This window comes from Podarcis tiliguerta (genome assembly GCF_965153285.1).
Source record: "Podarcis tiliguerta genome assembly, chromosome: 11".
NCBI classification, from domain to species: domain Eukaryota; kingdom Metazoa; phylum Chordata; class Lepidosauria; order Squamata; family Lacertidae; genus Podarcis; species Podarcis tiliguerta.
The window spans coordinates 42,831,266-42,857,681 of NC_139544.1; the positions used below are offsets into that span (position 1 = coordinate 42,831,266).

The window sequence follows — 26,416 nt, forward strand, 5'->3', positions numbered from 1 at the left end:
TGGATCACCCCCCCCCCGCAAAAAAAAACCCCAAAAACTTTAAGCAAAATAAAAGCAACACACACCCATACACCCACACACCCCAAAAAACCGACAGCAACAGCAAAACAAATCAGGACATAGAAAAAGTGGCAAGTCTTTGGATAATAAATAATAAATTACTTTTATAATTTTTGCAATGCGAGAGCAAACAAACAAACAAAAGTATTTCCTCCTCCCCCCTCTTTATTTCCAGAGAAAGAGAAAGAGTGAGAGAGAAAGGGGTGGGGGCAAAAAAACCCCAGTCCATTAAAAAAAAAGCACACCTTTTTTTAAAAAAAAACATAAAAAACCCAAGAACTATACACATCTTTGGGGAAAGGGGAATGTTACTGAACGGACGCCAGTCAAAAACAGAACCCCGAAAGAAGATTCTTTTTTTTTCCTTTTCATTTTTCATGTGTGGCCAAAAAGAGGTATACCTTGTTGCGAATGAAGGTTTAAATTGGGATAGATAGATATATATTTATATTTATATTTATATATTTTTAAAAACCGACTCCCTCCTTTAAATTAAAAACAAAAACAAAACGAAACAAAGAGAGTCACTGGAGAGTGGAGACTTCGGGAGGAAAAGGATGGATCTCGACAAGAAACCCACCGACCCACCCGGGAAAAGGGAGAAAGAAAGAGGAAGAGGAGGAGGAGGAGGAGAAGGAGGAGGCCAAAGCTACAGTACATGCTATTGGAGGGACGGCCCAGGCGCTCCAAGACCTTTCTTGGGGGGAAAGGAAACAGAGAAATTCCAAACCGCTCGCAGCTCCAACCATCTGAAGAGCTCCTTCTGTCGTGGGATGGTTGGGAGGGTGTCCTTCCTTGATCTTGGAAAAGCAATCTATCAGAGCTCCTTTCAAAGATATATATGTGTATGTATATATATATATAATTTTAAATGTTGGTTTTGTTTGTTTTTTTGGCAAGGGGCGAGGCAGGTCTAGGAAGAACACCATTCGAGTTTGGACGGTCACACGAGGCGTTTTCTGGGCGATGTTTGTGTGCAGTCACTCAACGATGCCATTTGGGAAAAGTTGGCGGTCCTGGGTCCGTATCCTCTTGCGTTTCACAAACGTCTTTAAAACAAAAAAACCAAAATCCTTCTTGATCTCCCTACGATCCTTCTGTGGGGGTGGATTGTTATTATTATTATTATTTTAAAAAAAGAACGAAAGCATTTTCATTTGCTTTGTAAGAGTATTATTCTAGTAAGATCCCAATGATTGTCTTCACAGTGTTGCTACCTTATCATTGCAAAACGAAACAAAAACGAACGAACAAAGACTCCCCAGACAGTTCATGGAGTTTTTCTTTTCTTTAGGTTCATGAACACGGTTGTGTTTAAATACTTTTCTTCTTTTAATTTTCTAATTTCTCTTTCTCCTTCTCTCCGAGTCCCCAAACGTGATAGCTTTCCCACTCTCTCCAGCAGGGGGCGAAAACATTTGAGGACCTCAGCACCGCAAGGAATGTTCCTCATGCCTCAATAGGACTGGCTACCATGCTGTTAGGTGTATCCGGGAGTTGAGAGGACATGGATGCTACCTCACTTCCGGTGGAATTGGAACCTGGGCCTCCTTCTGAAAAATTAACCTGCAAAACATTTTTTTAAGAGAGAGAAAGAGAGAGAATAAACGGTTTACAAAAAGAAAAGAAAAATGCCCATTTCTCTGGCTTTCAAAATATCATTGCATTTCTTGTAAACTGCTCAGGGCAGAGACCTTATGGTGTACATTGTGACAGCATTATATATATAAATACTATCACTAACAACAGTAACTCAAATAGTAACATTATTTTATGTTCTACCGATTTTTATAGCAGCCTGCCATTTCTACTTTTTGCAACCACAGTGCGGGAACAGTGAAATAAGACATATTTGCAAGAATTCACGTGAGGATCGACTCTGGTGTCACCCTGATAGTTCATCATTGCCTCGGAGTAGATTTGCAAACATTCCAAATGGAATATTTATCATTTGGGACACTTAGACAATTAGTTCTGAAATTTAAAAAATGGATGGAAAATTTAAAGTTGAACAAATCCCACACAAATGAAAAGCAAGGAATTTACCAGTAAGATCTTGGAACAGCTTTGGGTTTTGTAAAACGTTGGGCTACTGGAGCTATTTATAATAAACATCAGCATTTTATATCAGCAAGAGAGAGTTTTAGTGTTCAGTGTACTTTGCCTTCAGCAATCATGTAAGGTCAGTATTAAGCTCACCCTCCAACAGAGACTGAGGAAGAACAAAGAACTGAATAGAAGAGTCTTCACCAACCTTCTGGTGCCTTCCAGATGTTGTTGGACTCCAACTCCCATCAGCCCCAGACAGCAAAGTGAACAGTCAGAGATGATGCCCAACAAGAGCTGCGGAGTACCAGGTTAGGATGCATGCAGCACCATCCTATACATGCTTACCGAGAAGTAACCCCATTGACTTCACTCACTTTTTCTCCCAGCTAAGTGTACACTTAATGGTCACAGCTCTAGCAGAGTTCAGATCTGAGGTTGAATTGGAAGTCAGCTTTACTTGTTTATCTTTTTGATTCTAGCTACCCCTTTTTATCACTATACTACAGAAAACGGTATTTTATATTATATTAGAGCTCATAATACTCATATGTTTGGAGCACTGAGCAAGCAATCCAATTTGGGGTGAAAAGATCACGGAATTATCATCATTGTTTGCAGTGGCAAAATTTGTATTTTGGTATGTGGGTACTTTAATGGAGGGCCTCTGTTTTCCCCACCCCCCAAAATTTGCAGTGTACAGTTGTATCAGTTCTGTCTGAAATGTTTGCTGCTCAATTTAAATAGATGTTTTCTGGGGCACAAACCCAATAAACAATTCTGCATAAAATTTCCATATGCTAGTATATACGGATAAGTGCAAATTGAGACTAAATTTTAGAGGGGAAAGCTGCTAAGCAAAGTCGTATCTAAAATATTATATTTCAGTTCAGAACAGAGAAAGCGTCAACAGGTCCTGCTGCAGAAGACCTGTTGACTTAGGTCATCTCAGTCATCCCTTAACAATGAGCCAACAGGTGAGTATTATGATGGCTCAGCTCAGAAGGTAGTCCACACATTAGGCCCAAATACATGTTCTTATCTGCTCTTTCTCTAGGTAAGAGCTGATCAGAGCTCTGGGAGTTTTTTACTCTCTAGCGCTGATTAGATCTTGGAACCATTAAGCAACAGGTCTTCTGCAATTCATTCACAGTTCTCTGGATCAGGGTCAATGAAGACTATTCTAAGGCTGCAATCCTATACATACTTACCTATGAGTAAGTCCCTTTTGACATGAATAGGGCTGAGTAAACACAACTAGGTTAGCACTGCTTGGGTATTTTCACAAGAAAATATGGTAAACTAGAAGGTAGCTTTAAATAATTCTAGTGAAATCAATGTGTACCTTTTCTAAATAGCTTTTCCTGAGCCCAGTGAAGGAGAGGCAGAATACAAAAATAACATATACATAAAGCAATTGTGGACCTACATATATAAGTGTAGTGTGTGTGTTTTCCTATGTACACCCAGTATTACAACCTTTGGGAAGGGAAGCTGCAGCATATAAATTCAAAGCAAACAGGTTAGTTCAAAATTAATAATTACACAAAGGAGAGTTAGTGTCAAGTAACGGATAAGGCTGCAATCCTACCTTGCTGGTAAGCATCACTGGACATAGCAGAATTTACTTCTGAGTAAACATACCTAACATTGTGGTGCAAGAGGCTTGAGTTTTAAACAAGAAAATCCCAATTCAAATAAGGCCTTGGTCACAAAATTCTTTAATGGCAGCGGGGGGGGTGGATAAGCCAATATTTCTCTGCCTGAGTCCCTCAAAAATAATATGGTGACATACTGACCTACCTCAGAGAGTTGTTATAAGGATTTCAGATAAATGTTTTGGTCACACTTATATAAATGCTATTACAAGCACCACATGATTCCCCCCCCCCCCAAGAAAAGTTACTTTGTGAATGAAAATTGTAGCACATGAAGCCACCCTCCAAGCAGCTAGTGATGAAATGTTCTGCAGTTGGGTACAAGTTCCCAGCTGCAAAACACCACTTCTGGAGGACTCAGATTATTTATTTATTAATAAATAAATAAATAAATAAATAAATAAATAAATAAATGCTACCCATCTGACTGGGTTGCTGCAGCCACAAAATATAGTAAAAATGCTCAGATACAACTAGGAAAAGTCTGGACACTTTGTTCTATGATTTCAAAGAGGCATGCAGATGGACTGCATGCAATCAATGGACTGGAGTCCTACTTTTTGCCCCATGGTCTGTTATACCCAGAAGTGGCTTTCCATGAAGAAGAAGCCCCTTCCCTTCATAAAGCAAAAAGTAAGGATCCCAGTCAAGGTAAATTCTTCCAGTTCAATGCCCTGATTCAAACTGAAATTGAATCTCCTTGATGCCCGCAGAATTTAGTGCTAAGAAATACAGGAACAAAAGGAAAGTGCCTTATAATGAGTCAAACCATTGGTCCATCAAGTTCAGTGCTGTCCACATTGAACCTCTGAAGAACTGCTGTCAACCAGACACAGGACATTCCTAGCCCTATCTGGAGGTGCCAGGAAACCTTCTGCAAAGCAGATGTTCCACCGCCTTAAATGCTTGAGCACTACAGATAATTGTAGGGATTGCAATCCCTATTTTCCAAGGAATAAGCCCCATTAGATTCTATAGGGTTAACTTCCAAGAAAATGTGCATACAAGTTTAAATCCAAGTAACCCTTTGGTTTAAACTCAGCTGTGGATTGGGGCCTAGTTAGGTTCCTAATGATAAAACTGCTATCTTCTTTTGGTTACGATTTTCCACATTGGCTGGAGTCCAAACCCGTTAAATTCAATATGAGTTCTTCCATAGATTTCCACCCTAGATGCTGGCTAATTCTTCCCAATGTGTTACTGATTATTTAAGGTGTGTTTCAGTGGATTTCTACTTTGCACCCCAGTGGTAAACACATGGTTTAGAAGTAAATCCTATTGAACTCAACGGAATTTATTTCTGCACAGTGTTCAGACTCAGAGTCCTCTGTTTGTGTGTGCTCCACTAATCACACAGGACTCCTGTGAGAATGGGCTTCCCTATACACTGAGGTGAATGAGGAGGCTCTTTGCACATGGATAGACGTCCTCTCTGCTCAGTGAAACTGGAATATTATTATGGATGGAACTAATCCTTTGCCTGTGAGTAATCACTGAATCTGAGAAAAAGAATGAACAAGAAGCATGGCTTTCAATGGGGTACTATGTACAAGTATTTCTTTTCTCCCATTTTCACCTCTGGTTTAAACACTACAAAAGCCTGCTTATGAGAATTACAGTTTCAAATTGCTTTCTATTCTCTTAAAAACAGACTGCAATCTACCTCCTATCAAACTTCAGCAAGCCAACACCCCGCAGTGGGAATTAAGAAGAATTGATGGTTTCTATCGGGTGTGAGGATCAGGGCCAGCCTAATACATTTTCATCTTCCAAGCAGCTGCACCATGCAATCCAAAAGGAATGTCCCACAATCCCTTGCAACACCGCAGCTGCTCGCATTCTGAGAGTCATGTCCCAGAATCCTCTGCAGCACTGCAAGGGATTCTGGGTGTGTGAGAGGGGGGTCACCTCTCTGATAGGAAACTGCTTGCTTAGCACCCTAATAATGTTGCTACTCCAAGCAATTGCTTGTGTAGCCCTGTTAGGTGTGTCTGCCTGTAAAGCTCAATATTGGTAATAATAAGATTTTAGACTCTGTATTGAGGCCCTGCATGGGGACATAAAATGCCTCCAGACTTCATTTCAGTTCCTTTAGCAGATGCCTGATAAAAATCATTCCAAATGCAATTTTCTCCCCACCCTACGCTTTTACCCATCTTTGTCATACTGACGTAATTTTTTTTCACACCGTATCATGTCCTAGAATCTTCCATTGTATCTCCCTAGACTCATTTCCTCCCACAAAGTCTACCCATCTCCTCTATTGTTAAAAGCTGCACTGAATGGTTTAAAGCAGGATAATTCTGCCTGAGTACCAGGCAACACCCAGAACAAAGCAGGAAAAGAAATCAGCCTCTACCCTAAATCAGAATTAAGTAGCCCATCCAAGGGGGCATGGTCACAGCACATTGATCACTATTGGATTTATTCTATTTTTACCATCATTTGTATTTTCTCTTTCAAGAGCAAGAAAGTCTGGAGATCTCTAAAGCCATTTACTCAGAAGTAAACTTCCCCAATTTCAGTGATACTCAGGCTGCAATCTTACCAAATGAGTTATGGCATAAATTGTGACACAAGGATTCTTAGTGGAATTGTTTTGGGCATTGTTCTAGAAAGCTTAAAACTGTCTTTTTTAAAAAGAAAAGAATAGAAGGACTTTGCAACATATATTTTCCAAAACAAATATTTAAACTGTTATATTTTTGGGAGACACTTTGTGCACCCAATCATTAGATGTTCTATCATCGGTACTACGAAGTTTAATCACTGAAAAACCATTCATAACATACCTTATTATTTTTAAGATCTGGTTTTAACACACTTAGGCCAGGAAATTGAGTTAAGGTTGAACTTCTGTCCTTAAATCACCTGGTTGGGCTTAAGTATTGCAGATGATATGGTCCCATATGAGCTGCCAAATGATGTAGGCATAAGGAAGTGAGTTAAGAACAGAATTGATTGGTAAATTCCTGTTGGCTTTTTGGTGAAAGCCAGCCCATTAATACTATGCAACTGTTGCACGTTATTATATAACCACATTTTTTTAAATCATGAAAACAAGACAAAAGCATCTATCGATCCATGGAAGTTCAGAAATATATGCTAGCCATGGCATGTAAAAAGAAAAAGAAAATGCAGACAATTGGGCTAAAATATACATTTGCACAAACTGTGCTAAAGGCTAATATTACAATATGCAAAAGTAATTTATGTAAATAGGAAATGTGCATTTCACAGGAAAAAACAGGGGCTAACCTTTGTAATATTTTATAGAAGTGTACATATTTAGAAAGGTGTGTTCATTTTAAACACTGCTACCCTCCAGACAATACTTCAAATAACTTTTTAGATTTATTAGACTCTCACCACCATATTTCAGCCCCACTGTACAACCCAGTAGAAGCAACACACCCACTACCAGGATCCTATTCACTCAGTTTAGTCTAATTGTTAGGATGATGATAATAATAATAATAATTTGGTGACAACTTGCAGATGCTGGTTTAAATGCCAATAAACGTAAGCATTTTAAGGATCTTGGGCATAAGCTTGGCGTTTGACATTGTGGTTAAATGACTGAATTTGGTTATGGGAAACCCAGGCCATAAAGGAAGCCTAGCTGGTCATAAAGGTCAAAAGCGGGATAGAGGGAGGCTTCCCTGTGCCTTCTCACTCTAACGCAGACTAAAAATTAGATGAATATTGGAAAGCACTTTGTGTATTGTGGGAAAGAGGTTGTAAACCGCCACACAGCTAGACTGCTTAAATGCCACTGGCATCAGTGGAATACAAGTCTCTTAACTGTGAGTAGGATGGCAGCTAAGGTTTATAAAGCCCTCTGGAAAACCTATTAAAATTACTAGGAGCCTTTAGGACAAATTCATCCTATGATTTCTTACTAAACAACAACATAAGTCCTGCAAATGTGGCTGTGAATAAAGTACTGCTTTTTTGAAGGGGCGGAAAGCATACTTCCATTTTTATTTTTTAGATAATGTATGTTTGTCACAGGATAGGCCATCTTAAAATAGGCATTTCATCCATTGTTCATGTGTGACAGAAGGGAGGAAGCCTCTTTGCAGACATGCCTGCAACCTGCTCTGAAATGAGTTGATGCTAAGGGGACATTTTCACTCCCAAATAATTGGGTATACCTCACTTGCAGTATCAAAAACTGCTTTTACCTTGATTATTATTTTTTTTTGTCCAATATAGCTACTGCTGCTAATACCACTGCTACTGATAATAGCAGACAGATCGCCAGTATGTATGCTGCTTAGCAAATGTCCACAGAGCAAGCCGCTCTGCGCTTAAAGATAACTGTGAGGCTGGCACGCAGATGGGCAGTTGAGGTAACCCTACACAATCTCCATGTGTGGCTCCCTCCTGACTCCTTCCAGCACATGGGCACACGTCTAGGGGCTTCAGATAGGGGTAATCTATGGGCACTGCTATCTCATACAAACCCTCAAGCTGCAACCCGAACCCCACTTACCCGGGAGTAAACCCCGACTGAATCCAGCAGGATTTAACTCCCGAGTATACGTGGTTTTAGGGTTTGCAGCCTAAAAGCATCGAAGTGGAAGGATCTCTGGTGGGGACGCGAGTTGACCTCCAGGTGTTTTAAACTCTGGGGCTGGGAGGGAAAGGGGGGGGGGCGCAGCGGTCTTAAGCAGACGTACAAAAACTTTGCAGAAATAACCTAGAGGAGCGTCGCGCTTGCCTTTGCGCGCACAGTGGCCCATTCATCGCAGCCGGGAACTGACACTTACGAGTTGCTGAAAAGCCGGTTGATCTATGTCACTCTGCAAGGCGAAGTCGCTGAGGACTTTCCAGGGCGGCTGGTAACTCTGCACCTCCACCGGGTTCGCCTGCAAGCCCCCGTCGTGTCTCTCCGGGCTGGCCGCCACCATGGGAGTGCCCGTCATCCCTTGGATGTTCTGTAAACAAGGCAGGCAGAGGCGGTGAGGGGCCGCGCCGCACAAACCGCGATTGTCTCGCGGCGCAGAGAGTCAATAAACTCCTTCTCGGGCTTATCAAACGCTCGACTCTATTGACTTTGTTAATCTGCCCTTCGCGGAATTTCGTGTGTTATTATTCTTAAAAACAAAACAACAAAAAACACACCACCCACACCTCTCTTTGCCGAGTCGATTAGGCAAAGTAGATTAGGATCCGTTTCCAGTCCTGATCAAGGGTTTTTAATATATATATATATATATATATATATATATATATATATATATATACACACACACACACATACTAGGACTCCATGTTAGGTTGCTTCTCTCTCAGGCAGTAAAGCCCAGTGATCTTAGTGGGGTTTTTGAGTCCAGACGTTTTGGATTGTCCTGGTTATCTTGAAGGTTTCCAATGAGGAAGAGGCGGGTAACTCCATGGGAACGCCACAGAGGAGGACAGGAGGCGAACAACGCCGAACAAATAGCACGCTCCCCCAACTACTAATTACATTACTGGTACCCCACCTCCAATGACTTCTTCCACGTCTATTTATTGATCCCTCCTAATGCCGCCACACTGAATAACACACTTCTTCCCCCGATTGCTTAAGCGCTGGAATTCACGTCCGGAGCTCAAAAGCTGGAGATCCGAGCACGAGATAGGAGCCCTAGACTAGAGCATGGGGCAACTCTAAAGCCAGCAGCTTGACGGCCTTCAGGATCACAGTGTGGGTGGGAATACATACACACCACTCATATTTACCCAGGGGTAAGTCTCGCTGACTGAAAGGGGAGTTACTTACACACACGCCTGCGTCGAAGCCTGCCTTAACGCGTGAGAAAATGCCACCGAGGGTTACTCAGGTCCCTTTGAGCGCTATGGAGCTTACTCCCAGGTAAGTGGGGTTAGGACTGAACCCTTTCCTGTGAATAGTTAGTAGTGGTGATATACACTCCGGGTATTTTCCTCGTGGTTAAGGGAAGTAACTCCTGGAGGTTGACAAAAATCAAGCCGAGTTGCTCTACAACGCCGCAGATTTCAACCGGACCTCATTTCGGAGTAAGCCCCATGATCCGGAGTTGGCATTTTCTTTCAAGTAAACATCATGCCTAGGCACCATTGATACTCTAAGTTTAGGTGCGACTGCAATCGTACATCGGAATCCCTAGGCCAGTTGACCAGAAGAATTGGGACTGAACCCGATTCCGTTCCACTCCCTTCCTAAGGACGCAACCGGTTTAGGTCCCAGTCCAGCCATTTCACACAACTGTAGCCTCTAGAGAAAGTTCGGGAGATTCGCCTCACTTTTCGCCCCGGCATCGACAAGACATTGAAATGGTCTTCGAGTGAGAATGAACTTTCCAGGAAAACGTGATCCGGAACAAGGATCATTTCCAAGGTTCCCCGCTTATTTAGGTTTGACTGAGCTCACCCTTTCCTGGCTAACCACCACTATACTTTGTGGCAAAGAATCGGGTGGGGAGAAATAAACTCTGCAGGTATTTTAAAGGCTTTGTGTCCAAAATAACTTCCTAAGTCGGAGCAACTTAAAACACTTCAAACTGGGGTTTATTACATTCCACCGCAGTAATACGCAACGCTTTAAACTTCCACTTAACCAGATAAGCAGTCTTAACAAACATTAATAGCTGTTCCTTTAAGCAACACAACAATGGCCTCGGCATCATCAAGGCCTAAAAGGCAACGGATGGGGTGAAAGCGGTTGTTTTGGAGTATCTGCTCGCTCGTCATTCTCATCTGCCGAAACTCTGTTGTGTCGCTAGTGCTAAAATTCGACCTCATTGGATTTTAAAAACTAGACCTTGTCTTTTTACTCGCAAGTAATTCTCGTTCAGCCCAGCTAGACTTCATCCTTGATCCACTTACCTAGGAGTAAGCCCTACTGAATGCCGTAAGACTTGCTTCCGTGTAGACATGTAATTGAGCAGTGTTGTGAGCATGGATAGGATTGGAGCCTTACGTGAGTATCTGGCTGAAATCCGGTAGTTGGGAAGGACACATAACTGCCTAGGCAACTAGCAGCAGAATTTTCTTTCTTACAAGTAAACCATGTATAGGATTGGTCCGCCCGACTTTCAGGTCTAGAACCAAAAAGTGTGGCAACAAAATAGGTCAATCCTACACACAGTTACCCGGAGTATGGCTGTAATATTAACTTTAATGTTAATATTAAGAGTAAGCCACACTGAATTCAACAGGGGTTCCTTCTAAGTAATCATAGTTAGGATTACGCTGTAAGCCTCAGGGGGTTCCAGTTGGACCTACTCCCGAGCAAGCTTTAATTCCATCGAGTGCACCACTATGGCGTTTTGACATGCACACACTTACTAGGTAATAATTGAACGTAGGAGGGATTTACTTTCGAGTAAATATACATAGGAGTCCACTGCGAAGTTCTATTGAATTCAATTGGTCTTCATCACATTTTTCTTTGAAATCTGCTTGCCAGAACTCGACAATAACTAAGTAGGACTATAGAAGCCCACTCTATTGATTTCAGTACACCTATTCGAATCATCTTACATCCGGCAAGTCAGTTGAGAGCCTTTTTAAAAAGGGATCTATCCCGTCCCTCCTGCGACCTTTACCCACCACCCCCACGTTGCTGTTATGTATCTTAGACCACAAGAAAGTAGGAATTACCCACAGACTGATATCTGTCTCTGGAACAGCCCCAGCGTCTTCAGTAGAACTACTCTAGAGTAAGGCAGTTTGTAAAGTCACTGTAACATGTACTTAAAAAAATTAAAACCGGGGGTGCTGTGGGATGTTGTGGGATTTCCCCCTACAACTGGACCATTTATTTGGCAACAATAAATAAATGCACACAAGCAAGAGTTCACGGACCAGTTCCCTAAACCCAGCAAGCTATTGAAGCCCCGCCCCAATAAAACCCAGACCCCTTTTTAGAAGCGTGCTACTTCCACAGGCCAGCATTCAACAGGTGAAGCGTCCCCTTATCTCTCTGTTCGATTGCTGTGAAAGGCATAGAAGGATGGGGACCTTCTCTTTTTCTGCTGGCTACAGGGAGCCCCGCTAATTGGCGTTCTTGACAGACACACTCATTGGACAGTAATACACACATGCGCACGAACCTATCCCACCCAAAGCAAATCAAAAGCACCAAGGCAAGAGGACAGCCAAGCCACGCCCACTAACCAAGAAAGTTTTTCCTTCGGGAACTGGCGCCCCCTAGAGGCCAGGAGGAAAGACCGCGGCAGCCACTCACCGTCTTGTCGTTGGGCTGCTGCTGCTGGAGCTGCTTCATCATAATGCTCCTCTTTTTGTCCTTGCAGCGCTTGTTTTGAAACCAGACCCGGATGACCCTGGGGCTGAGGCCCGTCATTTCCACCAGCTGCTCCTTCATGAGGGCGTCGGGCCTGGGGTTGGCGGCGTAGCAGGTCCGTAAGGTGTGGAGCTGCTTCTCGTTGAGGACGGTCCGGACGCGGGTGGTCTTCTCTGGCTGCTTATGGACGTGTGGCCTCAGAGCCGGTTGCCTGGCAGAGATAGGTTCTGCTGTGGGGGGTGGGCGGGGGGAGGAAAAGGAGGAAGGAACAGGAATCCCGTAAGTGGCGGGGGAGGGCGAGAAGATGCTGACAGGCAACTTCCTGGGGGGCCAACCCCGCAGGGATCATCACTACCTGGACTCCCATCCATCCACCTTTCTTAGGAACCAACGCTATTGCAAATAATGGGAATTCCATGCAACCCTGTCGGAGACTCCTCGCTGTCAAGCCCCTCCACTTTTTGTGGCTCCCCTTAATCCTCCACATTCTCACAAACGCCTCTCTTGTTTCCCCCATTGTCTCGATTGGAAGCTCCTCGCGGACAGGGACTGTCAGCGGACGAGCTGCTGTCCAAGGTACCCTATATGGCGCTCTCTAATGAGCGACGACGATTGGGACCCTCAAGCCTTCGGATCTCGGAGGTGAGGGAGCAACATTCATTCTATTTTGCTGACCGGAGGAAATCGCCAGTCGTCCAATTTCGGTGGGACGTCTTGCCGGCCCACCTCACCGGGAACACCTGCGCAACCCGGTAGTTTCTCTCCCCGTCCCCCCCGCGTTCCCCATACTGCTTCCAAGGGTCTTTCCTCAGCGCGCAAAGGATGGCTGAGCTCTCAAACGTGCACGGGGGAAGGAAATTCAGCTGGGGGGGGGGGAATCAGTGGCGTCGATTTTCCCACTTCAATATATTTTTGGATTGTGGAAGGAAGCAGATAGTCATATAATCTGGGGGCGCCATTTCACAATTCTCGAGGAAAAATCACCAGGGCTTTGGAAGGAGCGCGGAGACGGCTACTACCAAGACCTCCCTCCCTCCCTCCCTGGCGCCACTCACTAGAATCTTAAAGCTGAAACGGATCAATTGGCCACCTAGTCCCTCACCTACCCTGAACCATCTGCCACTTCCGGGTTAATGGATACAACAATGCAAGCCACAGCAAACAACCCAATTGCCTCCGTCGAAAACTCTCCCCCAGGTCCTGTTTATCTATTGCTATTAGCACCTCCTGGATTCTCCTCCTGTCCCATGCACCATTACACAGGCTTTCTTTCTACAGCTCCGGACTTTCAACGCCTCCCTCCCCCCCCCCCCCAATTTAGCTGCATAAAAGCCTGCTTTTAATAGCCCGATTCTAGGCATGTTTAGGTGGAAGGAAGGAAACCTCACTATAGCCAATAGGGCTTGCTTATCCAGATCTAAATGGACACAAAACTGCAGCCTAAAATGTGAAACGGTGGGGTTTGATATCGAATTTTAAAATGAGAACTAATAAACTTGTGTGTACTAATAAGCAGTGACGGGGAAAGTGAGTTAGCTAAATGATATAGTTTTAAAGTGGGGGAGTCTGTGAACGCTGTCAAAAGAACACACTGCTAGAAAACCCAGAGCAAAATAAATGTTCCAACAGTTTCTCCTTTTAAAAAATGCAACTGACACTCTTAAGGCTGCAATGCTATGAACAGAGATTGAACATCATTGAAGACAGTCAAACTTGCTTCCAAGTAAACAGCCAAAGAGATTGCTCTATAAAACACTCTCTCATTGGACGGAAGGTTGCAGTGCCAAAGTCCTCCATTGCTGAATGGAGCTTACTCTCAGGTAAATACACAGTAGATTGCAACCTGAGCAGAAAAGTCCAAGTAAATCTGTTGAGAAAAATGTACTCTAATGCAGCATTCTGAAGTTTGCTTTCTTGGAAGCAGGTGCCACTGAAATTAGTAGAACATCCTTCTGAACATTTATATGTTGAAATAATTTCTACACCCCCATCTCTCTCTTTTTGCCTCAATTTCAGACAACAGATATAAAAAGACACAATTCAAAATACAAAAAGGCAACCACATGTCAAACAAAATACTTGAGCTAATATTTTTAGAAGGAGTTCTATGGGTTTGTATCTAGAAATGCAGAGTTACTGGGAGGGCAGAGATAATATGATGGTTTCATTGTGCTCCACATTTTTGACTTGCTTTTTTCATAACACTTGCTCCCCTTTCAAATTAGTCACTGTTTTGTATTTGGTATAGCAAGGAAGACTCAACAAGAAGTAGGATTTCAGATTTGGAGACACACAAGACATCAACTTTTAAAAACCTTACTGCTCATTCTCATCTATTACTTGGAAGGAAATGTTTTTGAAATCTCGTTAAGACTATGGGACTTGCTTCCAAGTAAAGTGCGACAATGGACTCTGAATTAGGAGTCCAACAATGATGCTTAAACCTCTTATTAAAAACCAAGGAAAGACTACCCTGGATTAAGTTGCTAAAGACTGGCACTGTAAATAGTGTTCTTGCTGTCCCCACTCCCATGATAGGGCAGGAGGGAGAGAACAGCAGAAAGACTTAAAAGTTACAAGCTCTTGACTGGGAATTCTCCAAGCCTGTCTTGTTTTGTTTGCCCTGATAGGGTGGAAAAACAAATAAGGCCCATTCCCAGAAGCCTAGACAGGGCAGGCAGCAAAGAAGTGGTCCTGCAATGTTTCAAGTCAAAAGTAATCCTAATGAAAAAGTGAAGCCAGCTCATGGGTCGACGCTAAAGTTTTCGGCTTGAAATTCTCACCCAAACCACAGAAAGCTTCAGGAGGAGAAGGCCGAATCCCTTAGAAGGCCAATTACTGAAGATTAGCTTGTTGACAGTTTTAAATTACAGCTTGAAGTGGTGCCTGTAGTTATTAGTCTCTCTTTTTGGAAGCCGGCTCCCCCTCCACACTGCATAACCACCACCCCCCCCATCCCATGTTTCATTCAGAATACGCCTTGCTGGGAAGAGCCTAAACTCATTGAATAGCTTTGCCTCATCTGGATAGGGGGACTCATTGCTGCCTCTCTGCTCTCCCCTGCCCTTTTTTTTATTTCCTGTTTCCCACATTAATTATCCTGCTCCCCCCTTGCTTTCCATATTTTCTCAGGACATTTCTAACGGGGCAGCAGGATCATAAGCATCTTTACTTAGAATAAAGACCTAAGTGCAACAAAAGGACACAACATCTGAATCAATTGTGGCCTCTGTAAAAGTTCCTTGCAATGCAAGGTACACTGCTGTTATCTTCTCTTTCCCCCCACCTCTACTGTTGTGATCTTTGTGTACTTCTCTGTCTGCTCCTTCCTCTTGCTTTGGAAAGATAGATTGCTGTGATTACCCAGCGCACATACCTGACAGTGAAAGCTACGTACACAACATATACATAAATATTTCTTATTTATATTAAGCCACCAGGAGACTGAAAGTATATTACTACTTTGGCAATTCAGTCGTAGTAGAGCACACTACTCTGCCTGCCCTCTGTACTGTGGCAGACTTCATATCTTTTTCAGATCAAAGGAAAGGAGGAATTATATCCCATAAAACAACATGGTCCCATACACCAGCTTACTTCTGCTGATTATAACAAAGTTTGCTCTCCAATAAGTGGGCATAGGAGGATGGCCTAACAATATAATCCCAAGCATGTTTACTTAGAAGTAAAAAACAAACAAATACCCCACACAGTTTAATGGTACTAAAGGAGCAATCCTATACACAAGAAACTGGCACAAAGCCAGCCAGTGTGAATTAAGCTAGGATAAAATACACCAGATCCAAACTTCATTCAGGAGTGGGGCTAATGCTGACTGAGATGGCCTAAAGCAGGCAGAGGGAAAACAATAAAGTATGGGTTAAACCACCCTTTCTGCTGGTTTAATTTACACCAGGCTGCCAGGTCATGTGACTGAGCTTGATGGGTATAGGATCCATTCTAAATCCCCTTTTTCTGGTCCCACCCCCCTCTGGAATGCCCCCTTTTCAGGCCTTACACTGGCACAGCTAGGGAACCCCTGGATCCTAACCCCACCCATCCCAGAGGGTCCCATTATAGGATTGTTCCCTAAAGATGCAACCCTATGCACACTTCAAGTGTGTAGTATTGCAGCCTAACGGTGCCAAACATGTCTGCTCAGAAGTCAATCCTATGGAATTCAGTGGGACTTAGTTCAGGATAGAAATGCAGAGGATTGCTCTATGCATTTCAAGGAAGGGGTTTAGGGCAAGAGCCTTGATTGGATTCACTCATCTGCTTTTGCTCTTGACAACACTCATGTCTTGGACCTAAATACACAAGCTCCACTGATATCAATGGAAGTTCCTACTAAGACTGCATTCCTATGCATATTTACTTGGAAATCTGTTCCATTAAAATTATGGAACCCTTTTGAATGAACATGGATAAATCTGAGCTGCATCCAAGGTTTAGGGATCAGGGTGCAAAGTTGTTTTACCAATGGATGCTTGCAAAAGTAGAGTTTTGGGGGTATTTTAAAGGAGATTCTAAGCAAGTGAGTTTCACTCAAACCCTTTGGACCATGCGAGTTAATGGCTGCAATCAAGGGGAAGTTAAAGAGGTGGGAAGCTGCAATCCTAAACGTGCCTACTAGAGAAAAAAGTAAGCAAACCCTGAGCAAGCATTCTTAGGATCCTGGCAGGAAGTCTCATTGCGCTACAGGGAGTTTACTTCCGACAAGCTCGCTACCGGTTTGGGCATCATCTCCCAGCAAATTTAAGCAAACTCCTTTCCTTTTATTTCAACGAAGGGCTCATCTCTGTTGCAGCGCTGCGCTTGGTGGAGATAGTCAGGAAGAGTGCAATCCTTTACACGTCTGCTCACAAGTAAGTTCTCCCCCGAGTTCAATGGGGCTTACCCCTAGGTAAGTGGGTGTAAGATACCCCGCAAGCGGCATCCTCTTATATGTTTACTCGGGAGTAAAGTGTTCAGAGGTCTGCAGATTTGGAGCATGTGTGTGTGTGTGTGTGTGGTTCTGCTTCTTAGTGTCATTTTGCCATCGGAAGCACGGGGATCTCGTGAGCCTTTTCTCCAAAACTCTCTCACCTCTGCAAAAAAACAAAACTAACCTCTGCGAAGCTGGTATCAAAATGAATACGGGGCTGGGCACATCTAGGAGGTATTATTAGCCACTGATGGCCGGGAACCGCGGGTGGGGAGGCAACGGCAGAAGAGCTTGGAGTGGGAGAGAAAACACATATATGGAACAAAGGCCCGGAGGGACCCTCCCTCCCGTGCCCTCCCCTGCCCTCCCCGAAGTCTCTGGGAGGGGGGACCAGGAAGTACCTGCCATCTGCAGCGGCCTGGCGGGGTGCAAGGGGCTGAGGGGGTCCCCAGCTCCGAGGCTGGCCCTTTCCACTACGTCGTGGTCCGCCCGGCAGAAGAGGCCGTCCTCCCGCAGCGCGAACTCGTCCCCGGGGATGAGCTGCCGGCTGCAGGCCACGCAGCGGAAGCACTCGATGTGGTACACTTTGGAGCGGGCGCGCATCACGAAGTCGTTCTTGCTGAAGCCGATGTTGCACTTGGCGCACTTGATGCCGTATAGCCTGAGCCCAGGCCCCGTCGAGGAAAGGGGTGGTGCGGGGTGGGATTGGGGATAAAGGGGGGGGGGGGGGAGAGAAAAGAAAAGAATACGGAGGTGGGGTGAGGAAGGAAGAGAAAGAGAGAGAGAAAGATTTCACTCCGGCCGCCCCGTCGAATCAAGCCAGTCATTCTTTCATTCACGTTCCAGCCTCCCACGTTAGACAGCAAGCCCAGCACGCCTTCCAGGTCGCCCGGTCTACCTCTGGCAAACCAGAAGCTCGCGAAAATAGAAATCGGAGCGAATTCGGTTCCTACCGACTTCCCAACCCTAGTGGCTTCTGAAATTGTACCGTGTACGCGCTCGGACCTTGCAGCAGCGAAGGGGAAGTGTTTTAAAAAATAAATAACCGTACATGCATTTGGGTGTTGATTGGTTTATTATTATTATTATTATTATTATTATTATTATTGGAAGGGTGGGGCTTTTTCTGTTTGTTCTCTTTCGCGGTCTCTTTTGGAGGGGGAGGGGAGAAAATCTGCCCTATGCACAGAATGGAAGAAACGAGAGTGGCTGAAACTTCACAGCCACCTTTAAAAACCAGGTTAGAAAAGGGGAAAGTCTAATTAGAACAGCAAGATGTGGGGGGGGGGGTCAATGAGCAACGGGGGCTGCAATCCCGCGAGTTCGCCCCGTGGAGTGCAACGGTGCTTACTTCCGAGTAAACGCCTCCAGCATTGGAGTCACTTTTTTATATATACTTCTGAGATAAATAATAATGCAACCCATCCCGGTCCTGGACTTTGGAGAAAATCCCACTGACTCCCTTCCTTTTAAAAGAGTCTTTAAAAGATTGCAGTTTTTAAAAAGCCGCTTCTGTGTCTCGTCACACCAAAAAACAGAACCAAATATTCCCAAAGAGAAAATGGCAGCTTACCCTTTTATACAATGAAAAGAGGAGGAATCGTGACGCTTAGGGAAACTTATTCCGGAGGCGTCCACTTTTATTGGGAGTTTATTGGGGGCCAAAATGCAATGCTGGAACCAACCCTGCCCTCCAAAAACCGCTCATCAAAAAGGAAGGAAAAGGCTAAACTCGACTCTTAAAATATAAACAATCAAATACAAAACTCAGGAGTAAAACAGTGGATCTGGAGTCAGTGAATCGCGGCCACCAATACCCTAAAGCCCACTTGCAATACTCAGAGGCAAAACCTTCGGCCTGCCTTTGCTTCCGCACCTTTACGCTCCCGGCTCTGCCTGTTTACTTGGGTGTAAGTCAAGTTCAAGGGGACGCTCTCCCAGATCGCTACTAGGCACTGCAAAGGCTTTTCCCAGAGACGAAATTTCTCCGGGAAGGAACAGGCGTGTGGCCGCGAATAAACCCGCTGCACTAAATGGTTTTATTTGGACCGCTTGAGCAGCTGTTTTACCCGCCCCTTCCCCATTTCCCCCCATATAACCGCCCCCCCCCAATAATCTTAACTGCCAGCAACTCCTGGTGGTCTCTGAAAGAGCCCTCTTGAAATCAGTGAGAAATTGCTTCAGAACAGTAAGTTTCCCGAAGTAAGACTGGGGCAGAGCGAGCCTATCTATGCACGTCTACCCAGAAGCAAGTCCAATCGAGTTCAGTAGGACTTACTTCCGGGGAAATGTGTGCAGGGCTGCAGCCTAAGGGCGACGTCCGCCTTCTGTTCCAGAAACACCAACAACAAATCAACAGAGAACTCTCAGTAGCGCTGAAAAGCTCCCGCAGACCACGAATGAAGACATAGAAGGTCGCTTTTCTGTAGAATTCAGAGTTTATAAAGACAGAGTCTTCGGCTAGGCTTTGATATGGCTTCACATTGGACCCATATGTACACATACAGATAATCTACATATGTTGTTGATGTGTAGGTCCCTTCTCTTAAAAGAAGAACACAGAGGTGGTGGCGCGGAAATAGGAGGAAAATGCTTACTTTTAAAAGCTCAACTCTACCCTGAGTCTATGATTCCATAATTCTACCCGCTTCTCTATTAGTATCTCAATCTCAGGCTAAAGAATCAAAGCCCGCCCCCCCCCCAACTCGCTTCTGCCCCAGCTAGACAAGGACACGAAGGGCCAACTCAGGCGCCAGTCGGGAAAGCGTTCCTTCTGAGCCAAGGCAAGTAAATCCCGTTTGAAAGACGGCGGGCAGCAAAAGGCTGAGATCCCTTCGCACACGGACTTGCATGAAAGGAAGCCCTGATGCCCATCAATGGGATTCGCTTTCCAAGTCACTCTATCTAAAGTTGCCATCCTAAACACATGTTCTGGGGAACTAAAGCCCCAGTGTCGAGACAATGGCGGTGACTTCTGAGTAACGCAGTGGTTTACAGTCGCGGTGCAGGGATCACCTCGTGAATATATAATATAAATTCTTCTTATAAGTATTAGTATTATGGCGGTCCTAGCGTTTTCTTCAATATATATATATTGAGAGAGGGGGGGGGGAGCATGGGATCAGAGGGATCTTTCACCATGCTTTCACTTCTAAGCACCTGATTCTCGGGGAGCTGGGAATCAGGTTTGCCAAAGGATCCCTCCTCTAGACCGAAGCCAGCTGAACAGCCGGGTCTGCTTGGACAAAGGCGAACTCGAAGCAGCAAGAAACTCGGGCTCGCCTCGTTGCCCGACTTTCCCGGGAGTGGGGCGGGGAAGGGCTCTCAGGATTGCAGCCGGGCAACTCTGTCTCCTCAGCAAGGAAGCCCCACGGCTTTCAAGAGGACTGGCCTCCGGTTAGGAAGCTGCACTTTGAGAACCGCGGAGGGCTTTACGAGGATCCTTCCGGCTGAGTGAAAAGAGACTGCCCAAGAAATTGCTGCTGCTGCTGCTGCGTTCGCCTAAAGCCGCGCGGAACCTTCTCTTGCCATTTCCTTGCCAAGGGACCTTACGCAGGAGAATTTCCAGGTGGATCCTCTCTCCCCTTACCCCTTCACCCTGGCTTAGGGTTGCCCAACCTTTGCCCCCTCTGCAAAGATCAAATGCAGCAAAAAGGACACAGTAGCATAGCGCCGTCTAAGTCAGACTCCCTAAAAAAAAAAAGCTGTGCAAAAAAGGAGCCCCTCCCCTTTGCTCCCCCCTCTTTAAAAAGAAATAAAGGTTTCCTTATAATGTCAGCAGTGGCCAATTGTACCCCCCACGCACACACGTGTGTGTGTGTGTCTGTGTAATCAGCTCTCAGATTTTCCTGCTAGGTAGGAAGCCGTTCCATTATCTAAATGTACCGATTGTTCGCCCACAGATGAGGGGCAATTTGATCTCCTCTGTCCAATTCATCAAGGCAGATAAGATAAGGAAAGAGAGTCAGTCCGAGCGCGCCCAAAGGGTTAATATTTTAAAAAGATTAAATGTCATGTTTAGGGTTTGTTTTTGTTTTTGTAAAGCCCCCCAGTCGAATAAACCGCCCTGCATTCAGGAAACAGAAGGGGACTATTAATTATTATTACCACTAATAATCATCATCACATTTGTTTACCATGCTTTAAGGAGCCATGGGCTGGCGTGAGAGGAAGAGTAGGAATGGCCTGTTTTAACTGAGCCCGTGTTGCTATTTTCCTGTTGTAACATAGTTTTTTTTTAATATATATATAAATGTAAATTTAAATCTATATGTAAATCGTACACGCAGTCATGCAGCTGGGAAGCAAGCAGGCCTGAACGCCACCACTTAATTTCAATTATACTGATATTAGTTAGAGTTGAATGGAGGAAGAGTTGGGGGCGCTTAGTTTAGAGAAAGGCAGTTTGAGCCATCTTAAATGGCAACATATTGTCGCTGCTGCTCCCCTCCCCCGCAAAAAGAAAAAAAAATTACACACATTACCACATTTGCAACAATCGAAGAAGGTACTCACACCTAGATCTCACACGCATCTTCTCAGAAGTAACTACCACTAATTTCAATAGCCCTTACCGCCGAGGGGCACCCAGCTTCTAAGATCTTTACCTGGAGGTCAGATCGGCGGATTACTGAGAAATCTTGCAAGTAATTTGCCAGTATGGATCTGTATACCTTTCCTTAAAAGCAAATCTATCTGACGCGGAAACCCGTTTTTCAAATTACTTTAGACTTGCTCCCTCGCAGACTATTTATTTTACACATTTGCTCACAAGTGTCAGCCCAAACTTACTTAGGAAAAAAAGAGAGAGTTGAAATTGGATTTTTTTTTTCTGGAGGGGGAGAAGAATTTACCCCTCAACTGTATGTACTCAGTGATAAGACGCAATTCTCTCTCTTTTTTTCCTCCAGTGAGCTTGCACTGCAATCCTAGTTAATTTCCCACTGAACTCAGTAGGGCTTGACACTGGATAGGAACGGAAGGCGCTTGTACACACGCCTAAATAATCTAACCCCTGAACACATTTTCTTGGCACTAATAGGAAAAAAACACACACTTACCTCCAGGTAAGGGTGTTTAGGAGATCGCAGTTTCATTTCTTTTAAACGGGGAAGAGGAATTTAAAAAATTGGGGTTTTTGTTTATGTTTTTACTCTCCCAAACCTTATACAGATAGAAAATAAACAAGGCTCAACTGGAACCGTCTCTAACTGCGACGCGACCGAAGGAGCGGAGGAGAGGAAAGGCAAGCTCCGTACCTGATATAGTCTCTCTTACAGTAGGTTTTCCCATCCCTAACAAAGCACGTACAAGTCTCGTCCAAATATTGGTTGCATTCTGCGCACTTCAAGCAGGCCGCGTGCCATTCCAAATCCGGGGAAACTCGCAGAATATACTGATCGTGGATTTGATTGCCGCAACCGACGCATAGGGAAATCAGCCGTTTTTCTGAAAGGCAAATAATAAAAGACATGATTGACTGACCGTTTGCTCTCCTACGGCGATAAACACACTTTATTAGTGTCGATCACCCGCGTAGGGCTGCTACTCTTTGGGAGCGCGTTGCTGCTGCTGCTGCTGTTGTTGTGGCGTTATATGGGGTGGGGGGGGGGAGGAAGAGAATGATCGCAGAGAGTGTGCGAAAGATAGAGAATGTGTAGCATTTTAGGATGGTAATTGGAGTGTGTGCCATCAAAGGCTTCCCTCATTTAGAGAGGAGGCGGAACGCACATTCAAATGAAGGCTGGCAGAATTCTAGAACGCGCACATTTTACGCACCTTCCAACGCAATCAAAACATCCCCTTTTGACAATTTGTTCTTTTGGAGGGTGGTGGTGGTGGTGGAATGAAGGCATGTGTGTGGTGTTATTAATTTTGTACCTCCAGATTCTGAACAGGGGGAAAAAGAGGGGAGCTGGTGGACTGGGAAACAGAACACGCCGGTGACGCTTTCTCTCTCTGCTCTTAGGAGTTTGATGCAACCGGCAGGCTTTGGTTTGTCAATTCCATTCCTTTTGCCAATTTCAATCCCTCTTTCGCTAAAAGGTTTGTTCACTTCTGTAGGGCGGGGGTCCTAAAGGCCGACCTGGAGCGCTGGATGCTTACCTCCACCGAGCTAAGAAACCCATTCCTTTCCAAAGCAGCGCGCTTATTTAAAGGGTAGCAACCCACACTTCCCACGCTTTAAATCATCTGCTACGGGAGTATGAATGGATCCAGTTGCACTCCTGGCCCCCAGCCCCGCCGCCGCCGCCGCACCCCCCCCCCCCAACACTGCGATTCCTCAATACATTTAAAGGAAATCCAATCCTATTGTTTGGGGGATTGTTTTTTTATTTTAAGGGAAACCGACTTCCAGCAAATGTCTCCAGGATTTTAGCACCGGAGCGGTCGCCCTGAACTGGAGTCATCTACCGCTGCCTCTGACGCCCAACCCCCGTCCATGGCAGCTACCCCCCCCCCATCCTCCTTTTCCACACTCTCGCCTCTTCCTTCACGACTTTTTAAGCCAGAGGCTCTTCTCCCAAGCCACCGAGATCGCTCCGGAGGCTCCGACACCCCACCAGGCGAAGCGGCAGCCCGCCAGAGGCTGCGTCCTCCACCGCTCCCGCCTGCCACCGTGGGAAGAAAGAGCTCGTTCTCCCGCTTGCCATATGACCACTGCTCAAGAATAACGAATAACGTCTTCCTTACTTTTCGGTGGGTCTCCCATATCTCCCATATCTGTAAGAGGGTATAATGTCCACAGTGAAATGGTGCACGGTTGCGATGGAGCTTCCCAGAGGTAAAAAACAAAACACAAACACACAGGAAAAAAAACAAAACAAAAAGGAGAACAAGCTGCGCCTTCCTGGAAAGCGGGAGATGCTGTCAAATGGATAGGAAGAGAGAGGCTGCTTGATCAGTCGCTCTGAGGATCAGTCCAAGGAGCTGGGATCAAATTGGTTCCTTTATTACTAGGGTGATGTTGATGAGGAGCCTTTTAAAAGGAAAAAAGTCGGGGTCGGGGAGCGAGAGACAGAGAGAGAAGGGAAAAGAGAGAGAGCGAGAGAGCAGAAAACGCTCCGCGCACCCGCACAGGCCAACTCCGGATCGGGAAGCGAGTGGCAGAGGCGCTGCAGTGTGCGGGACTCAGCGCGCAGCGGCCGCCAGCCTCTTCCTTATCTCTTACTCAAACTTCTCTGCTCCAACTCAGCTCCATCGCCATTGGTCGACGTAGGCCTCGGGGACGTCAAACCAGCTCGCCTCTGATTGGACGCAGGGAACACAGAAGCAGCTGTTCTGATTATCATATTTCAGTGGCTGCTGTAGCCTTTGCTGGGAGGAGAGGGAGGGGGGTGCTTGGAGAAAACCCGGGCAGAGCCAGAATTTTTTTTATTTTATTTTATTTTTAAAAAGCTGGACTTGGAGAGAGAATCGGAGGCAACTTTTACACTCCTCATTTGATTTCCTCCCCCCCCCCTTATAACTCTCCCTTTGCATTTTCGGTTCCACACTCCTCCCTTTCTTTTGGTACCCTAAGGCAGGCAGCTGTCTTTCAGCGCTCTCTGGTTTTAGTGATTCTTAACCTCCCTTTTTTAAAAGAAAGAAAGAGGAAGAAGCGAAACGTTGATTTCTCTTAACTATCCCCCCAGCCCTCACGGAAAAAGGAAATTGATCAGGCGTGCGGTCAAATATTGGGAGGGGGGGAGGAGGGATGGATTAAAAGCCATGCAAATCTGTGTTATGCCGCCAAAAGGGGGGCAATAAAGGCTTAGCTGCTGATAGATTTCGCAAGCTGTACTTTTTTTTTTTAATTATTCTTTCAGACGGGGAATCGAAGCGCCAGCGAGGCTTCTGTTGATGGAGGCGTTGACCTCGGGTAGGAGCTGTCTATAAAGGCTTCTACATTCCCTCCCCCCACTCGAAAAGAATTATTTGTGTCCCCTCTTCTCCCGCTCCACAAATTCGTGACATATATTCTCGGAGAACTATTGACTGCAAAGCGCTTGCAGGAGTTTAGCAATAGAGGGCCACTGCCATCTTAGAGCTTCGGTGCTACGCTCAGTTACCTGGGAGTAAGCCACACTGAATTCAAGGGGATGTAGTTCTCACCAGACAGGTAGGAGAACGCTGCAAGCGCTTTACTCCGAAGTTACGGCTCAGTGGAGTTTCTATGTAAGCCGTAGTAGCAAAGGAGTTTTGAAATTGCTAGTGCTCCTCTGTGGTATATGGAAAATAAAACTGATAGCTGCTTCTTTATGATGCTGCCATAACTTTCTTGGAGAAAGAGTTGGGGTGTGTGGAATCTAATCACCACTATCACTCTGCTGTGAAATCGCTAGAGAAAGAGTAACGAAAATGTAATCACTACCACCGCAGCACTCGCAGTAGTAATAACATTTCCTCTAACTGCTACCACTAGAAACTGAAAAGCACTTTCAAGCTGCCAGGTCCCGTGAAAGTTTCTGCTAGTTTTTTTTCCTTTTTGATTTTGGACAGATGGAAAGGCATTGCAAGGCCTCTGGGTGCCTACAAATCTAGTGGGAGCCCGGAATCCTTGACTTTACTCTCAGTTTTTACGCTAACATGGCTGTCACCTCTTCCTCAGGACATTCACTTGCGAGTAAACCCCATTGATGGAAAAGACGTCTGTCGTGATTTCTTCGGAGTTCAAGCAGCAGGAAGCAGGAAAGCGAAGCTAACTCGAGTTGCGGATCAGGCGATAGGCAGATAGTAAGGAAGAGAAATAGAGCACTCGTCTGATTCTTGATTGCGCCAAAGTTAGCTTGGCTTCCTCACAGTCAAAGCAAAGCCTGTTTGAAACCCCCATGTAAAAACGGTCCCTCTTCCAAAATATAAAAGGACCACGCATCTATTGACCTCAACGGGGCAACATCCTCCTGTTTAGCAGTTCACTGGTGTGCAGTTTAGCAGTTTAGCAGTTCACTGGTGGTATTATGGCACGGCAGAATCACCTAGTCCGTGCTTGCAGTTTCAAGCTTCCTTCAGCTCCCAGGCACAAGGGTTGTGGGCTGCTACACCAGCTCACTCTGCCCCCCTCCCCTCGCCCATTCACTTCAGCAGAGATTGCTGCTGTGGGGGTGGGGGGGGGGTGGAGAGGAGGGCTGTGCCTTTAGATAGGAAGCAGCATTTCCTTCCCCAAACGATGTGCCAGGATCCCAGCCTGATTGACGGGAGGCGGGACGCTTCTATTTCACTCCTAACATTTGGAAATAAAAAGATCCGAAGTGTATTTAGAAGACACCCCCCCCACCGCCCATTCAAAGCCCTTCAGCGGAGTCACCATGAGCACGGTAAATAATAAGCCTTAATGACTTTGGAATTCAACGGTTGCTTACCGACGCCCCTGAATTAAGGGGGAAATACACACAGATTTCTAAACACACTAGAAAACAAACAAAAACAAACCGGGGGCGTCGAGGGACGAAACAGAAAGTTATTGTTGTT

General features: G+C 45.2%; 1 protein-coding gene across 2 annotated transcripts; it reads right to left on the reverse strand.

Moving 5' to 3' along the window:
- Nucleotides 1-144: 144 nt before the first annotated feature.
- Nucleotides 145-24,126, reverse strand: ISL1 (ISL LIM homeobox 1). 2 transcript variants are annotated; one of them, XM_083404555.1, is made up of 6 exons: nt 23,660-24,126; nt 22,225-22,414; nt 17,368-17,627; nt 11,983-12,266; nt 8,540-8,707; nt 145-1,626 (listed from the first exon to the last, which is right to left on the reverse strand). In XM_083404555.1, exons 1-6 carry the CDS (start codon nt 23,685-23,687, stop codon nt 1,510-1,512), a joined length of 1,047 nt encoding a protein of 348 aa, XP_083260681.1. In that variant the 5' UTR covers nt 23,688-24,126; the 3' UTR covers nt 145-1,509. The 2 variants fall into 2 exon arrangements, with proteins under 2 accessions (XP_083260681.1, XP_083260680.1); XM_083404554.1 differs by having other exon boundaries at nt 11,983-12,269.
- Between the last annotated feature and the right edge of the window lie 2,290 nt (nt 24,127-26,416).

Bases quoted from the DNA above. Each gene is read 5' to 3' on its own strand.
- ISL1 (XM_083404554.1), bottom strand. From the start codon at position 23,687: ATGGGAGATATGGGAGACCCACCGAAAA. The intron at 22,415-23,659 runs GTAAGGAAGACG...TTTGCCTTTCAG, and splicing joins TATGGGAGACCCACCGAAAA to AAAAACGGCTGATTTCCCTA. The intron at 1,627-8,539 runs GTAAGTGTCAGT...AATGTTTTGCAG, and splicing joins AACCGGCTTTTCAGCAACTC to GTTAATTTTTCAGAAGGAGG.